Here is a 17,677-nt window from a genome sequence, read left to right on the forward strand (position 1 = left end):
CTTATTGAATTTTATTAAATAACTTATAATATTGATTAGTACCACTGGGTAGATTTTCAAACAGAACTCTTTTTCTTTTTCATTATAGTATTGCAGAAAAGCCTGGCTAAAAACATGCCATTGAAAACCCATAGAGATTCATCCCTTTTCAGTAGATTGCCTGAGGAATTGTCTAGAGAGACCACATGCTGTGGAGAAGAGGAGTCACTGAGGGGTCTAGGAATCAGGAAGCCTCTGGCAAAGCTTCAGCTCCTACTGGAGCAAGTCTTACGGTTTTGTTCTGTTTTCTCATCTGTGATGAAGAGGTTGAGTAAAATATCTCTAATGCCCCTTTCAACTCTTAAAAAAAATCATTATCCTCATTTAGAACCAGAACCATTCATTTTTTAAATTCTCTATTTCATCCAACACATTGCCTTTCAAATCCTAGGCACTGAATGTTTGAATGTGGAATGGATTTCTTAGGATATTGAGTTTTGAAAATTTCATTTTTTTCTGCCCAAATTCAGAGAAACATAAATTATTTGGGAAGTTTTCTCATATGCAAATAAATGTGATGGGAAAACCTACCAGCCATTTCAAGCACCAGCTATTTAGAGTTCAGCAGATTAATTATGTGGAGTCATAGGAGTGATTCAGGCCTGCTTTCACCACCTATGCTTGGGGAAATATGATTTCTTAAGGAAGTTTGATATATTTCTTTTCCTTTTGTTCATTCTTTTGGGGTTAGAGAAACATTAGAATCAAAGTAGAAACATTTAAAAGAAGTTGGAGAGCATTATCTTTTTTATAACCATTTACTTTGGCTATTGCTTTGACCATTGAAAATAACTTTCACTTTTGTCTTTTTATTCTCCCAGTGCTTAGTTCAGTGCTTGTCACATTGGAAGTGCTTTAATAAGTGCTTATTTCTTGATATGAGACAAAGCAATATAAGTTTTCTCTCCTGTTACAAATTACTAAATGGCCAAAACATCTTACTTAAGAGGTAATTTTTAGAACTCGCAGAAAAAGACTATATATATACGTATATATGTGTATGTGTGTGTATATATATATATGTATGTATGTATGTATGTCTAGCTAGAATGATGAGTGGGCAATCAAAGTAAGATTAGAATTATAAGTGAATCATTGTTAAGGAGAAGCAGTATGGTGTGATAGATAACCAGCTTTGTAATCTGAAAAACCTGTATTCAAATTTTGTCTCATATGATGGCTATGTGACCCTGGCCAATTCACTTAAGCTGTCTGTGTGCCCCAGTTCTTCTGAGGTTCTCTGTTACTAATGGTTGCCAAGCTACTTTAGTGTTTCCATGCTGGAAATTCTCTACATCAGTGAAATCACAGGCCTGGACCCGCCCCAACCCCAGATCTTAAAAATCTATTGTTAATAATATTTAAGATTTGATAATTGCTCATAATGTTGCTGAAAACTGTATATTTCTGCATTTTGAAGTTATGCCTCTGTTTTATCTTTTTAATTTAATTTAATTTCAGTAGCTGAAACAAAAGACAAGCAAACATTTCCTTGCTAACATTTTTATCCTTATTAAGAATTAAAGCTATTATAACCTAATATAGACATTATCTTTGCAAAATAAAGACCTAATTTACAAATGTTCCATACACAGGAACAGTTGATTTCACATTGCCTATCTCTTCTCATCCTATGGCTGTACATCCTTTCCTAGTTCAATTGTTCCTCATCTTCTTTCAGAAATACAGACAGTTCTAGACTGGCAATGACATTTGAACACCATAGAAGACCATCTGACATAGCATATCCTATAACAACCTTTTTCAGCTACTCCTCTGTTCCCCTGAAAGATTGATCACAACAGGTTTCCCTACACACATTCTCTTTCCTACTTTTTATATTTTTGCTCAATTACTTCAGGAAAATACCTCTTCTTTCTCCTCTCCATCCTGTTATAAGTTTTCATATTTAATATGAATAATAATAATAGAGCTAGCAGCTAGAGTTAATTTGTGGTGTTTTGAAAAGCCTTCTTTTCCAATATCCTCCTACATCAAATGGAAATAATAATCTCTTCTACTTATTAATCTATAGCAGTTATGAATATTATTTTTCACCTAGTTTAAAACAAATAAACAAAGTAAAAATATAAAAGTAAATTATAAGAGAACTGTATATATGAGATGTAAAGATAAAGGGAAAAGAAAGTTTTAAGTTTTGAGACTAAATATAAATTAAAGACATAAAGGCGACTGTCATCCTTAAAAGAATTCAGGAATTCTCCTTGGAAACTTCTTTAAAAATTCTTCCATTCATTATTAAACCTGCATTTTCCAAATTATCAGCTATAAGATAAAAAAGAATTGCTTATTCACTTTGGGATTTTTCCCTTATCTTATTTAATTTCTAGTATTGATACTGTTTTTTATTTCAAATCATTATGTGAGCACAACTATAATTTAAATATAGTTTTAATGAAAATAAAATGCATACTGAAATCTAGACAAACCTAAACAGGCTTCTAGAATAAAGTGAGGAGCTGTCTTTGCTTTTTAAAAAAATTGAACAAAGGTTCTTGATCTAAGATGTTTATGGTATGATATGTAAAACACAAACTGGAATCTTTTGCATGATACTCTTATGTTTTTACTTATGTTGTACAAATAGGAAGGTGTAGAAGTATTAATAAATGTCTCCTCTTACTATTTCTTCAGGCCTTGGATTGTTATTGAATGTGAACACATACACATAATCCTTCTCGCATCTTGCCATCTCTAATTTGTAATCATTAGCTCCTTTCTAAAGGATGAAAATTGAGTGATTGGGTTTTAAAAGAGAAGGAAAGCTAGTTTATTTTGGAGTGTGATTAGTTTGTTTTAAGGTATTAGATACAATTTTTCTTAGTTAAATTAGAATGTTCAGCATTTCAGGATAAGAATAAATTTATTTGGCAGACACTTAAGATTTCATATAAAACAAATTTAAATTTAAAAAATTTTGTATTTTTATTTATACTGTACATTACATAGAATATCTTCTCCTAAAGGTCGTGATAATTTCCCTGCCTTAATGTTGTGTATTTGTGCAAATTGACTTTAACTGTTGCTATGGGATGAAGCTTATGACTATGCATGATAAATGTGAGCCATAATGTACTGTTAACATTTTGTCTTTTTTTGTTTTAAAAGAAAACGTAGCATACTGTCAAGCAATGCTTACATGGGTCCACACTAATGTTAATTTGTTTACTTTTGTGTGATGACCTAAAGGTGAATGAATGCTTATATTACTTAATACTCCTATGGTTTTAGATCAGTTTTCTTTATATTGGGTGAAACATATTCTTATTGGAAGATCTATCTGAATTAAATAAAATTTTAATTTCTAAAACATAATTTTAGTTAATTGTTAACAGTGAAATAAAGCATAAAAGATCTTTCTCTATTCTTGAATAACTTAAAAATATGGTATTTCTATAATTTTAAACTTACTGTAAAAAAATTACAACTTATATGTCTTAAAGTCTTCTTCCTAGAATAAGAATAAAACCATAGAAGTTTGAAACCAATTCCCTATTTTTAGTTTGTGGGTAAAATTATAAGAACTGGACAGAAGTAGTAAAACTATTATTCTACTTTTTTTTTACAATAAACTTTTTATAAATTTTCATTTTTGTAACTTTTCTGTTAAAGTTTATAGCAAGTTGACTTTAGTAAGGTTGTTTTTTTTTCTTGTAATTGAGATGTAATTTTTTAAAGGTATTTTTACCTCTTGGCTTTATGTCTATACGTAGCAGTTTCCATAAACAAATGTGGATAACTGCTTTAGGTATTTCCTACCACCACTAATGGGAATGTGTTCCACTAAATTTGTCAAAGGATATTTATATACTCTGCAACCCCTTGGGAAAATGTTTTAAATTTTGAGAACTAACATTCATTTGCTATTGCATAAAATTTGAAGGACTTATCATAAAAACTTGTATTTATAGGGAAAATGGTATCATCGGAGGCAATCAGTAAAAGAATTACATGGTACATTGATACGTCTCCTAAATGAATTGCTACCATGGGAACCAAAGCTAATGAAGGCTTTTCAAAGAAACAGGTAATGCAAGATTTTAAATTAATCTTGAACTTACCTAAATGTTTTGTTCATTTATTTGTTGTTGTTGTTTTATTTTAAGGTCACTTTGTGTTTGTTTGTTTTTTTCTTTAGTTCCCTGTAGAAATTTACTATAATTACTCTGGGTAGAAAGGTATCTATTCTAAATCTTAGTGATCTCTTTGGTAAGAGATTTGATTAAAAACAAGCAAATACACACCCTTTGGTAATCCATTCTAGTAATTCTAGTAATTAGTATTCTTTTCCTGTTTCATTACAGCCTCAGTGTTATAATTTCAAACTATTTTCTCATGATTACTGCTACTTTTGAAGTTGGAAAGTATCCACCACCACCTGTCTGTCCTTGGCATTCAACAAATTTACTTAATGACATTTATGGAAAATATATTTTATACAAAGTACTGTTAGGCATCCCAGCAATGCTCTGCTCATAGAAGAGGCTGTCCTTTATTCTTGCCAAGGTCAACTCTTCCATTTGTCCCCTTGATCCAACTCCCCCAGGAGTTGACTCCTTTAATCCTCCTTGCCCTTCTCTCATCTTCAGACCCTTCTCATCTACTGGCTCTTTCTCCATTGCCTACAGATATGCTTAGGTGTTCCACATCCTTAGAAACCCCCCCCCCCCCTTGACCTGCCATTGCTTCAAAATGATCGTCACATATCTTCTTTCGTTTTCATAACAGATTTCAAGAAGGAAGGAAAAATGCCAAAATACCTGGATACATTGACTACTGTAACACTACCTTCTCATTTTTCTATCTGTATGACTTTTATCACTCTTCTTTACTGTATTATCCATCTTCCACTCCATATGTTTAGACCTTCTCCAAAGTTCTTCCCTTGGAACTCTTTTCTCCCTATCCATTTTCTGTTTTGGCAGTCTCAGCTATTCTCATTGGTTTGATCATCACTTCTAGAGAGGTGGCTCCGAAATTGGCATTTTCTCTTTATTCTCTTTTTTGAATTATATCCCCACATAACTAGTTGCTTATTTAACATTTTCACCCATATGTCCATTGGCATTTCAAATTCAAGCTGTCCAAAACACACCTCATTACTTTCCCCCTCTACTAAACTTAACTATTTCTTCTGAAAGGAGCACTATTCATTTAATAACCCTAACCCTAAATTTGTTTCTAACCCTACATGACCTGACTTCCCTCCTTGGTTGTTTTCTCAGCATTCCTTGGCTGGGAGGTGGGGTCAGGGCTCAAGATTTGAGGGGATCCTACTTGCCTGAGTGTTTAAAATCTTCCCATTTATACAGTCACCTGTCACTGACCTCTTCCCCTCCCCCAGTGCCTAGAACAGTGTCATGATTTAAGTGGGGAAGCCCCAGACTGGGAATCTAGAGACGAGAATCCCTGCTTTGCCACTGACTCTGTGACCCTGGGGAAACTCATTTCTCTGCCTCTGGGCTTTCATTTCCTTGCCTATAAAAAGAGTGTTGGATACAGTGAAAAAAAAAAATGTACAACCTAAGGTTACAACCTTGGAATCATCTCTGACACTTCTTCCTTATTACAACCTACTATATCACCAAATAGTTGCTAAGTCTTATTGATCTCACCTCCACAATATCTCTTACATTTGTCCCCCTCTCCACACAGAAGGGCAACTTGGTGATTTGGTAGAGCACTGGGCCTGGAGTCAAGAAAACTCAACTTCCTGAGTTCAAATCCAACCTCAGACACTTACTAGCTGTGTGACTCAGGGCAAGTCACTTAACCCTGATTTGCCTAAGTTTCCTCCTCTGTAAAAAGAGCCAGAAAAGGAAATGATAAACCTCCAGTCTAATTGCCAAGAAAACCCCAAATGGGACCACAAAGAATCTGGCACAACTGAAAAACAACACAAGAAGTTCAGAATCATTACCTCAGTTCATGCCTTCATCACTTGACACCAAAATTATTAAAATAGCCTTTTCATTATTTCTGTTTACAATCTCTGACTTTCACATAACTGCCAAAATAAGCTTCTAAAGAAATAGGTCTGTCCCTTTTCACTGTCTTATTTTTAAAAGTCATTTACTTCTTACCTCCAAGATAAAATATAGACTCCTTTAATGGTGTTTAAAAACTGTCATGCTCCCTAATCTGCCTCTGCACCTTTATTTCATATAATCTTTAGCTTGCATTAAACCTCAGCTCAGTTGCTATTTCATATGTAAAGCTTTTTCTTATCTTCCACAGTGTTACCGCCTTTTCCCTCCTCGAATTACCTTTTATTTACTTTTCTGGGTCCATATTGGAAACCTCTTAGAGAAACTTCTTGAAGGCAGAGACTTCTATTTTTGTGCATCACTTAATATCTGGTATAGTCTCTTGTAGGTAGTAGGCTCCTAAGAAGCCTTGGTAAATTGTTTCTTTTCCCTGAACTCTCATTTTCAAAGACATGCCCAAGGTTTTAAATATGGGAAATGAAGTTAATTACTTCATTTGTGTAGTGTCATTCATGTAGTGTCATACACAAATAAATAGTAACTTTGGAAAAGAAGATAAAAGGAGAACATAATTAATCCATCTTTATACAAGTTGACTTACAAGTGTCATCAGTTCAAATGTAAAAGCCTTGTAGCTAGTTGAAATATGGATCTGAATCTCAGAAAAGAGGTTAATGGCTTAATAGAAAAGATCCGAAAATTATCTCTGGTAATTTTCCCTTTAGAATCTTGAACGTAGTTCAAACTAGGAGTAAATGAGATTTGCCAGGTTGAAGAAAGAGAAACAACCAAGGCCCCAAAAGTAAAGCAAAAAAAAAAAAAAAAAAAATGAGTGGCCAAAGTTGATTGCATGAGTTTTTAAAAGAAAGATTTTGAGGGATAGTGTAAAGATCTGGAAGCACTAGGGAGGAACAGAAAATATTTCAACTATAAATCTGAGAAAATTATATTTAAAAAAAGTGTCTTCCAGTGGATAAAGTTGTAAGGGATATGGTGTCCTAAGGGAAAAACCAAGAAAGTAAAATAAATTTGGTTGAAAAGTTCTAGGACATAAGGAAATTTGTTGAGAATATTGGTAATCTCAAAGAGCACAGTAGATTAGAATAGAAGATAATCTTCTGGTAGTCTGGGCTAGAACAGGCCTATGAAAGAGTAGAGCTGAGAGGATTCTTAAACTTGCTATGGAATTAAACAAAAAGTGATGTTCCTCGATAATGATATTCTTTAGAAATCATTCATTGAAAAAGAGTTAGATGTTTAGATGTAAGGCCAAAGAAACTCAAAGCTGAAATGCTTGGAGTCATTGCCAGTTGAACTTCAATCAGCAAATGAAGATAAAACATTGAAATTACAATATAAATCAATGGGAAAATATTGTAATTTATGCACAGATTTTCAGGTACACATTTCTTATGTAAGAAAAATCATTCCAGTTATTATCTTTTAGCTCTCTCTTCCTTGGGTTTCTATTTTAAAAATTATAGTGGGGTAATAGAATTAGAGAGCATTAATCACAGTTTAAAAAGTTGGAAATGGAAAGTTGAGGATAGATTTTACTCTTACTAAGATTCATATGATTTATAGATATTAGTGCTTGAAATTTTTTCAACTCTTTTTTGTTCTAAGAATAAATGTCTATGTATGATTTTCTTATGAATTTGTTGAAAGTTCTAGCCATATAGACCAAGTTAACAGCTAAATGAAGAACACCTTACTCTTATTCCACAAGTTACCTATACAGCAAGTTTGGTCTAATAGAGGTGTTTTCAAAGAGCAACAAGAGTAAAGTACTCTAAGTACTTTATACCAGAAATTTATACCTGAAATTACAATTGTAATTTAAAGGAAGCTCTGCATCTTTTTTCTGGATTTTGTCACTACTTGCAATATTTTAAGTATTTCAAGACACGTTTGAGATATAATTTGAGTCTGAATTTTAAACATTCTACCTATAAGATTTTAAAAAATATAAGTCTTAATAGTATATTTTGTTTTAGGAGCCGACTGAAGAAAGACTATGATGATTTCAAAAGACAACCGGATCATGATAAATTTACCCGAGAGCTATGGACTAATGAAGAAGTTGAAGGAGATCCTGGAAAAGAATCTCCTCGAGTAGAAATCATTAAATCTCTAGAATCAGCAGAAACTCTGGATATTCTAGAGAAAGAACATCTTGATTCTGGTAGGTACTCAAGTTTTGTTTTTTTTTTTAATTCCTTATAAAGAGAAGATAGTTTTAGTTTGTTTCATAGTTTTACATGAACTAAATGAATTTTGGTAATACAAAGATTTGATTGGGAAACATTGGTGATATTTTGATAATAATCAGTAGCTTTATCAAATGTTCTTTCAATAAGCATATTTTTTTCTGATGTTATTGTAACTTGATTCTGCCCTGGTACTGTAGTTTTTAAGAGACTGGCAGTTTTACATCATTGTATTAGAGCATGCAGCTAGATGGCCTTGGAGTCAGGAAGGCTTTTTCAAATTCAAACTCAGATATTTACTAGCTCTGTAACCTTGAGCAAGTCACTTAACCTTTTTCTTAGTTTCCTCAGCTATAAATTGGGAGTGATAATAATAGCACCCACCTTATGGAGTTGTGAGAATTAAATGAGAAAACATTTGTAAAGCACTTATAACACAGTATCTGCTCCATAGTGGGCACGGTATGAATGCTATCAGCTATTATTAATATTAATCATCGTCATCATCACCAACAACAAACTACTTTTACCTGAAAAGTACTTCTGGGGCAGATAGTTGATTCTCTACCTTCCTTTTTCCTAAGAAATCTATTTCTTAAGCACCACCATGTTTTATTATGGTAAGTCTTAAATGAAAAAATAGGTTCCCTTAATACTAAACACAACAAATGTCCTTTTTTCCTTCCCTGCTCCTGATTTGTGGTAGGATGACCAAGCAGAACCAAAACCTATCATGAGTAACTTAAATAAGTGTTTCAATTCCATGAAACCTTATAAAAATTCACTATAACAAAGGTGCTATCTTGTTACTCTCTATTTCCATGCAAGCTATAACAAGAATAAATGAGTTCTCACCAAAACAATTTGTCCAGACATTAAAAAAAATTCTTGTCTTAGGTAAATGATCATATATATAGCAAGCATCATTGAAACTTTAGTGGGGGTTTTTTGGTGGTTGTTTATATTTTATTCCTAAAAACTTTAAAATAGATGAAATGTGTTGGCCGTATTCATTTGAGGCTGGCCTAGAGCAAGTGATGTAGTCATTAGTCTAAGAACTTCCTTATAGAGTGAGTCAAAAGTTGCCTACCTTAAGTTGCCTACTGTATTACCCAAAATTATCTGAATCATTAAGCACTTGACCTACCAAATACTTGAAAATTTTCTTTAAAAAATTTTCATATGAATATTTGCATATGAAAAATCCTATACATTGTTAATTATTTCCAATATCACAATCCATATTTAGTTTTAATCTGTGAGTATTTTTGTATTTACCTCAAAATATTTTAATCTTGATGCTTGGAAAAACCATCAAATTAAAAATTAACTTTGATTTTTGTTATTTTAAAGGTTTAGAATCATGACTATTCAGTCATAAATATGTTTTGTATAGCAACTAGCATGTTGTTGCACATAAACAAAATACTTTTAATATTTTTCAGATGATATGAAACTGTCAGAAACTGATTTTCCTGCGGGCAAAAATAAACTGTTAAAAAAAGAATTGCCTCCTAAAGATATACAGAAGACACTGCCTAAAGCACTTAAACGACAGTCCAAACAAAATAGTTTTCTGGATGATAGCACAAAAGAGCTTTCACCAAGGAAGAAAGCAAAACTAAGCACAAATGAGACTGCAGTTGAGAACTTAGAAGTTCAGGCTGACTGTTTGAATGAATCCAAGCCAACAGAGCCAACATCTCCTGAGACTTTTGCCCCAGTAGACTCAACCACATCTGTCTCCACTTTCCTAAAAGGGACCAAACCTATTCAGGCTTTGCTTGCAAAGAATATTGGGAACAAAGTGACCTTAACAAATCAGCTGCCAACTTCTATAGGTAGGAACATGCCTACCTTGGAAAAAACAGTTACATCTTCTACAGAAGCAAGCCCAATAAAGCCAGCATTGCCCTGCCAGACCAGTTCTAAGGGTCCTTTACAAATGGTGTACAAAATGCCTTGTGGCCAGTGTGTGCCAATAGATCTTCATAATAGTTCTGTGAAGATTCAGATGCAACCTGTGACGGATCCTAAAACAGGAGAGAAAGTCATGCAGCAAGTTCTTATTCTGCCTAAAAATTTTCTGATTCAGCACAAAGAAGGAAAGGCTGTTGTTGCAAAAGAAATGCAATCATTGCAGCAAAAGTGTCCAGAACAGCATTGTTCATCTTTTCCACAGACAACAAATGTAAACTCTTCTTTAGCACCAGTTCTTGTAAACTCCAGTGGAAATATTTCAGCGCAAATGTCTAATACAATTTTCAACAAGAATATTACACCTTTACCAAATGTGAATAGTTCTAGACCACAGACTTTGCCCTCTTTATCATCTGTAACTTCAACAAGTAATTTAGCACTACCAGTTAAAACAAGCCAAAGTGAAACTGGAAAAGTTAAGAACGTAGTTTCCACAACCACATTCCCCCGACCTGTTGCCTCACCCACCATTTCCTCAACAGTTCAACCTCTAATATCAGCAACAACACTAAGTGGATCTACAAATCCGAATGGTTCCCTTCACAGTTTAGCATCACAACCAAATACTGATTCTTCTGATGCAAAACAAGAACTTAAAACTGTATGTATAAGAGACTCACAATCAATCCTTGTCAGAACACGTGGTGGAAACACTGGAGTTGTAAAAGTACAGACCAATCCAGATCAGAATTCACCCAATAATTTATCTCCAAATTCAGTTTTCACATTTACCCCTCAGCTTCAGGCATTTTTGGTGCCCAAATCCACAACTTTGTCATCTTCCACTTTTTCACCAGTAGCAGGAGCAACAGCTACATCTTGTCTCCCTCCTTTTGCTCAGTCTTCTGTTTCTGGGTTCGGTCCCCCACCATCTTCTGTTTCCATTCCAGCTCTTCCTTCTGGTTTTAATCAATCAGCAGGGAAGAATCTGAAAGTTACTTTAGGCCAGCCTTCCTGCAGTAGTAATTTGGGTCAAATAATAGATAAAACTGCACCAGTATCCTCCTCTTCACCCTTTGTTCCTTCTGTTTCTTCTGGCCCTTTGCTTCAATCAACAACAAGCAATTCAGTTAATGTAATTAGCATTTCAACAGGAAATTTTGGACAAACCAATACAAATATTATCCATACTCCAACTACACAGCCACAGATAGACCATAAAACAAAGAATTACCCTGTTACACCTGAGTCGTCTACAACAACAAATGGAGATGTGATCAGTGGTACTCCTGTTCAGAAACTTATGCTGGTCACAGCTCCATCTATTCTTTCCCCATGTGGTAGTGCTGCAGTTAACATGGTCCCTGCACCGACATCCACAGGTGTTTCCACCCAGAAATTAGTTTTCATTAATGCTCCAATGTCCAGTGGCACTTCAACTCCAACTATAATTGCAGAATCATTAAAACAAGCCCGACCTCCCTCCATGAGCAAAACCTATGTTAAGACCACAGAACAACCTCAGATAGTGCTAATTCCATCTACAGTGGGAGCCCCAATAAAAATAAATTCATCACCTACTGTATCTCAAATAAAAGATGTAAAAATTGGACTGAACATAGGCCAAGCCATTGTAAATACTACAGGCAGTGCTCCAAATGTACCATCAATTAACATACTGCAGAATGTAACTCCAAAAGGAGCAGAAGAAAAAGGCAGCAAGAGCTTTATTTTGCCCTTGTCAACAAGTGGTAGTTCAGTTCCAGTAAGCTCAAGTTTTATAAATCAAAATGTTGCACCCATTAATGAACCAGTGGTTTCTACAACAAGAGCAGTTAACATGTTTTCAGTAACAGCCAATGCATCTTTGACTTCTCTTTCAACAACATCAAGTTGTGCTTCAATTGGGACACGACCCACAGTTTTGGTTAGTGGAAATGAAACTTCTTCAAGAATCATGCCAGTTTTAACAAACAGACTGTGTACATCAAATATCGGAAACACTGTGGCTATTTCAACTGTGAAAACGGGGCATCTTGCGTCATCTGTGCTTATTTCAACTACTCAACCAACAGTGTCTCCTCAGTGTTTAACATCAGCTTTACAGATCCCAGTTACTGTTGCCTTGCCTCCTCCTGTCACTGCGTCTCCTAAAATAATCAACACACTTCCCCATCTGGCAGCAGTTCCAGGTGCCACACATCCAGTTCCCCTTCCTAAAAGACAATCACAGAATTTTGTCCAATTTCAGTCACCAGGGATTTCAGCTACAGTGCCATCAAATGTAAACACAAATAAACCTCAGACTGTATTACCATCTGCTTCACTGAATGCAGGTAAAATAATTAGTTTTTCCAACTTTGCTTCTCTGCCAAACCAGCAAATGCCTCCAACTTTAGTCAAATCAGCTCATACTTACAGTTGTGCTCCAGGTACCTCTGCCATTCAGACTGCTACTGCACCTTCAAATGTAACTAATCTGGTTGGAGGTCAATTAAATGAACCTTGCATTCAGCAAAAAATAGTTATCAATACCAGTACACCTTTGGCACCTGGAACGCAGATTATGATTAATGGCACCCGATTTATTGTCCCTCCACAAGGCCTTGGAGCGGGCAGTCATGTTCTTCTCATCTCTACTAATCCAAAATATGGACCTCCTTTGCCCCTTAACAATGGTCAAGGCATTCAGGCTACAACTCCTGATAATCTTGTGCAGAAGATTACATTAGCACCAAGTAATTCTTTAAGTTGGCAACCTGCAAAACATCCCCTAAAAAGCTCTACAAAAATTGTGAACTCTCTTGGGAATGCAAGTACTGTACCTGTTGTCCATGCAACACCCCAAGTAGTAAACACAACTGCTAAAGTTTCTGTTCCATCTCCTGTACCTACAGTGTCATTGACTTCAGTAATAAAACCTCCTCCATCTACTCTTTTAGCTAAAACTTCCTTGGTTTCTGCAGTACATGCTGGTAACCCTCAGCTTCCAAGTAATGCATCAGTATTCCATTTGGACACATCAGTGAAAAAACTGTTGGTTAGCCCAGAAGGAGCTATTTTGAATGCCATAAATACTCCAGCATCTAAGGTTTCTTCACTGTCTTCATCTCTTTCTCATATTGTAGTATCTGCTAGCCGGAATTCTGCCACTGTCTTCCCTACTTTTCCGTCATCTGGCTTAGAAAAGCCTGACACAGCTGCATCTTGAATTTTAGACTAAATGAGCCAGTTTTAAATATTGGGGCATTGTTTTGACTCCCAAATAAATTTTAACTGTTTATTATACTGTTGAAAACATACTATATACATAGTTGATTTTTTTTCCTATATCTTTTCATTAGATTACCGCAAGGTTTTGTTTGCTTGGGGAGGGAAAAATGTTAAATTTCACTCAAATGTATGGGTATGTTTTCAAGGGTTGTTTGTTTGGTAAAGGTCAGGAATGACCTGTCTGTTAACATACATTACACAAGTCAAGTTTGACTAGTTTAGAATAATCTAGCCTTTTGCACATTTGCATTGACCAGTTTCCTCTTGAATTTGAACTGTTGCAGCGTGTCTACAATACGGTAATCTGTGTCTTTCATTTGTGAGATCTTATTTTTGTTTCTGTAAAAAAATATATATATTTATGCATTGTAAAAATGCAGTCCACGTTGTAAAATTGTACATATTCCCAAATCCCTAACAATCTGTACTAAACTATATGTACAAAGAACTATGCTGTCTTATTTATGTTTTGTTTACATAATGTATAGTTTTTTAAGTATTTTAGTAATTTTGGACCAGTGTACTGTTAGCAACAATGCAGAAGAATCTGCATGTAATAAAAAGAAGTTGCTGTATTTCTTTGTTTGAATAATATTTCTAAAGTGTGTACTTGGGGCATCCTAGAAGAAAAATACATTTACAGTATGGCAGAGTACATGAATTAAGAAAATTCTTTTAAAAAAAGCAAAATAACTAGGAAGTTTGACTCCTGATTCTCCATGGTTTGCCTAAGATTGGACTCTTGATGCTATTTAACATTTCCCAGGTTTGGGTTATTTGTTTGGATTTAAAATCATGACATCTCATACTGGCCAAAAGAAAAGTTTATTTTTAAAGCAAGCTGCTTTTCAGGCAATTTCTATGCATTCCAAGATATGTTTTAGATTTAAGGCAGTTGGAAAACTCAAGGTACACCAAAGCAGTTTTGAATGCAGAACGAATGGGTAGTGTGGACACCAGGTGATTTGAAGGTTTTAATTTGGTTTGGGGGATTGCAGAGAAATTCTTTTTCAAATCAAGTGTTTATATATCTGCAGATATTTAAATTTGACTTAACTGTGGTGATAACAACAAAAGAAAATGCACTGCAAAGGAATAATTTCCTAACTATGGATGCAAAAGTTTGAGGACTGTTATTCTAAATACAATGTATAATCACCCTGAGATCAGGAAATATACCTTCTCCACCTTTATATTCAAAGATTAGAATTTGAAAGAACCTCAATGACCAACAGCCCAACTCATACCTCACAAAGAATTCCCATACAACATATTCAACAAATGGCTTCCCAGAAAACCTACTACCTCCAAAGACACTCTATTCTGTTTTGGGAAAGTTTTAATAGGAAATTTGTCTTTATAATCATGTCTCAATCTGCCTCTTTGTAAATCCTTTCACCACCACCACTTTTTTTTTTTTTTTAAGAGAACACATTTTTTATGGGTTGGGATTACAAGTGTAAGCAAAAGTCTCAGCCTTCAAAGAACTTAGATAATAGGGGAAGAAAGCATAAATAAAAAGAGGTGATGGAAAATGTGGGATGAATGAAGGTATCAGAGGTGGCCAGGAAGTAATGTAGAGGCCTGGATCCTGCCAAGATATGGCGAAAATTCACCTGTTGGAGCCCAAATTGTTGGCAGAGGATGAGGATGATGGCCTGAGAGAGACCACAGGGTTTGGAGATAGCCAATAAGAGCACTGCACTGCGCCATCTCCCAAACAGCCAGGGTCTTATTTCTCATAAGAGAAGGGCAGCGGGTTGGAGGCAGAAAATAGAGAAGGTGGTCAGGCATATGTCAGCTCTGCCAACTCAAGCGTGCTTCCCACAGGATTTGAGTTCAGCCTCCTAGCTGGTGACCCCAGACAAGGTACTTCAACCTGTTTGCCTCTGTTCTCTTCATCTGTAAAATTGAACATGGCAAGGTAATTTATTCTTGGTTGTAAGCTTTTTCTTTTGCCTTTTGGGATATGTTCATTTTATTAGAAATTGCCCAGGTCATGCTTTCCACCTCCAGAGAAAGAACTGATGCAGTCTGGATGCAGATGGAAGCAGACTATTTTCTACTTTCTTTTCTGTCTCTGTGTGCCTCAGATTACTCATTTCTCCCAGAATGTGACCAAGGTCTTCATTTTCTCAAACCTTAGCTTTTTTTTTTTTTTTTTAAACCCTTACCTTCCATCTTGGAGTCAATACTGTGTATTGGCTCCAAGGCAGAAGAGTGGTAAAGGTAGGCAATGGGGGTCAAGTGACTTGCCCAGGGTCACTCAAACATTAGCTTTTAACAGAGACCAAGCTTGAGGCAACCGAAATGTTATCAAATACTGTGGATCATGCCTCAAGTGTCCCATCTGCTCAGTGTTCTGAGGCTAGATGAGACACGAAGAGCAAGGCTGTTCCTGCTTTTGCCCTCTAAGGTCAAGCAGAATGAGTATAACCCTTCTTTCATAGGATGGCCCTTTGCATACTGACAGGATCACAGAACCATAAATTTAGAATTGGAAAGAAACTTAGGAGTCGTCTAGTCTGGCCCTCTTATAGGTGAGACTGGGCTCTAGGGAGGCTAAATGGTGACCCAAAGCCACTTGATTACAGTTGTGATGTCCCATGTAGTTCATCCACAGGTCCTTCGACTCGATCTCCTATGGCATGGACCAAAGGCCTCTCACCTCCTGGCTGCTGCCTTCTGATGATTCCAGATTATCAGTATCCTCCTTAAATTGTAGCACCCAGAACTGAATCAGCAATCAAGATGGTGGTCTAACCAGGGTAGAAAACAGCAAAACTCACTTCTAGAAGTTATGGCTCTCTGTGCATTCTAAGACCTTTTGTTGTTGTTAACATATAACACTTCTCTCATATTAAGTTTATAATTCACCAAAACCCCAAGATATTTTTTGCTGAAAAATTGCTATCCAACCATGCTTTCTCAATCTTATGGTTTGTGAAGCTGACTTTCTGAACTCAAGTTTAATAATTTGCATTTTTCCCTATTAGATTCCATCTTATAAGATTCAGCCAATGTTACATACCCTTTCAAGGCTTTGTTGGATCCTAACATTCACTATAGTAGTTTTCCTCAATTTTTTGTCATTTACAGATTTCATAAGAATATTCTGTGCTCTATAACAGTGGTTCCCAAACTTTTTTGGCCTACTGCCCCCTTTCCAGAAAAAATATTACTTAGCCCCCTGGAAATTAATTTTTTAAAATTTTAATAGCAATAGGAAAGATAAATGCACCTGTGGTCATCACCACCACCCCTGGATTGCTGCAGCACTCACCAGGGGGCAGTGATACCCACTTTGGGAATCACTGCTCTATAATATAATGCTCTGTAATCTAAGAAAATTAAAACTACTAAACAGCCAAGCTTAGATCACTGTATGCTGTACTGAGACTTTCCAAGTTGCCTTCAAAGTATTTATCACTACTCCTTGGTTCTGGTTATTGAACCAATTCTGAATCAACATGATTCAGATTTAGTGCACATCACAATTCCACAAGAATAGCATGAGATACTTGATAAAATATTTTGCTAAAATCTAGGCAAAGTATATCTACAACATCTGCTGATATTCCAATTTTAATAACCTAGTCAAAAAAGAAAAGTGAATCTGGTATGATGGGTTGGTTTGTTTTTTTTTTTTTTAATCCTTCTGTCTTAGAGTCAATAAATATTGGTTTGACAGCAGAAAAACAGTAAGAGCTAGGCAATAGGGATCAGGTGTCTTGCCCAGGGTCACAAAACTACAAAGTGTCTGAGACCAGTTTTGAACCCAGGTCCTCCCAGCTCCAGGCCTGACACTTTTTCACTTTGCTACCTACCTTCCCCAGAATGATGGGTACATGAAACCATGCTTGCTTTTTGGAATCCCTGCTTTTTCTAGTTCTTCACTAACCATTTCAATACTTTATTCTAGAATTTCCCCTGGAATATCAGATACGTTCATTGGCCTATAATTTGCCATATTCTCTTTCTTTTCTTAAAAATTGGGACATTTGTCCTCATAACCAGTGATGTCTTTCTGGTGCCTTTCAGTCATCATTAACAATGGAGCAACAATCTGTCAGTTCTTTCTCTAGAAATACTTAATGGGAACTAGTTGACTTGAATTCACCAAGCACAGCTGCTTGTCCATTTATTTATATTGGGTATGAACTCTAAGTTACTATTTTTGTTCTGCCCTTTACAGTCCCAAGGTGATTCTCTTCAGCACAGACATTT

At 35.5% G+C, this 17,677-nt stretch overlaps 1 protein-coding gene across 1 annotated transcript in view; it reads left to right on the top strand.

Annotated features, from left to right (window-relative positions):
- KIAA2026 (KIAA2026 ortholog) overlaps nt 1-14,025 on the top strand; it is a 67,186-nt gene extending 53,161 nt beyond the window's left edge. Inside the window, exons 6-8 of the mRNA XM_044656629.1 lie at nt 3,972-4,087; nt 8,045-8,232; nt 9,703-14,025. Of these exons, the coding sequence (XP_044512564.1) occupies nt 3,972-4,087; nt 8,045-8,232; nt 9,703-13,388 (3,990 nt within the window). The 3' untranslated portion in view covers nt 13,389-14,025. The remainder of the gene's footprint in view (nt 1-3,971; nt 4,088-8,044; nt 8,233-9,702) is intronic.
- Nucleotides 14,026-17,677: the final 3,652 nt, after the last annotated feature.

Source organism: Gracilinanus agilis, chromosome 1 (assembly GCF_016433145.1).
Source record: "Gracilinanus agilis isolate LMUSP501 chromosome 1, AgileGrace, whole genome shotgun sequence".
NCBI classification, from domain to species: Eukaryota; Metazoa; Chordata; class Mammalia; order Didelphimorphia; family Didelphidae; genus Gracilinanus; species Gracilinanus agilis.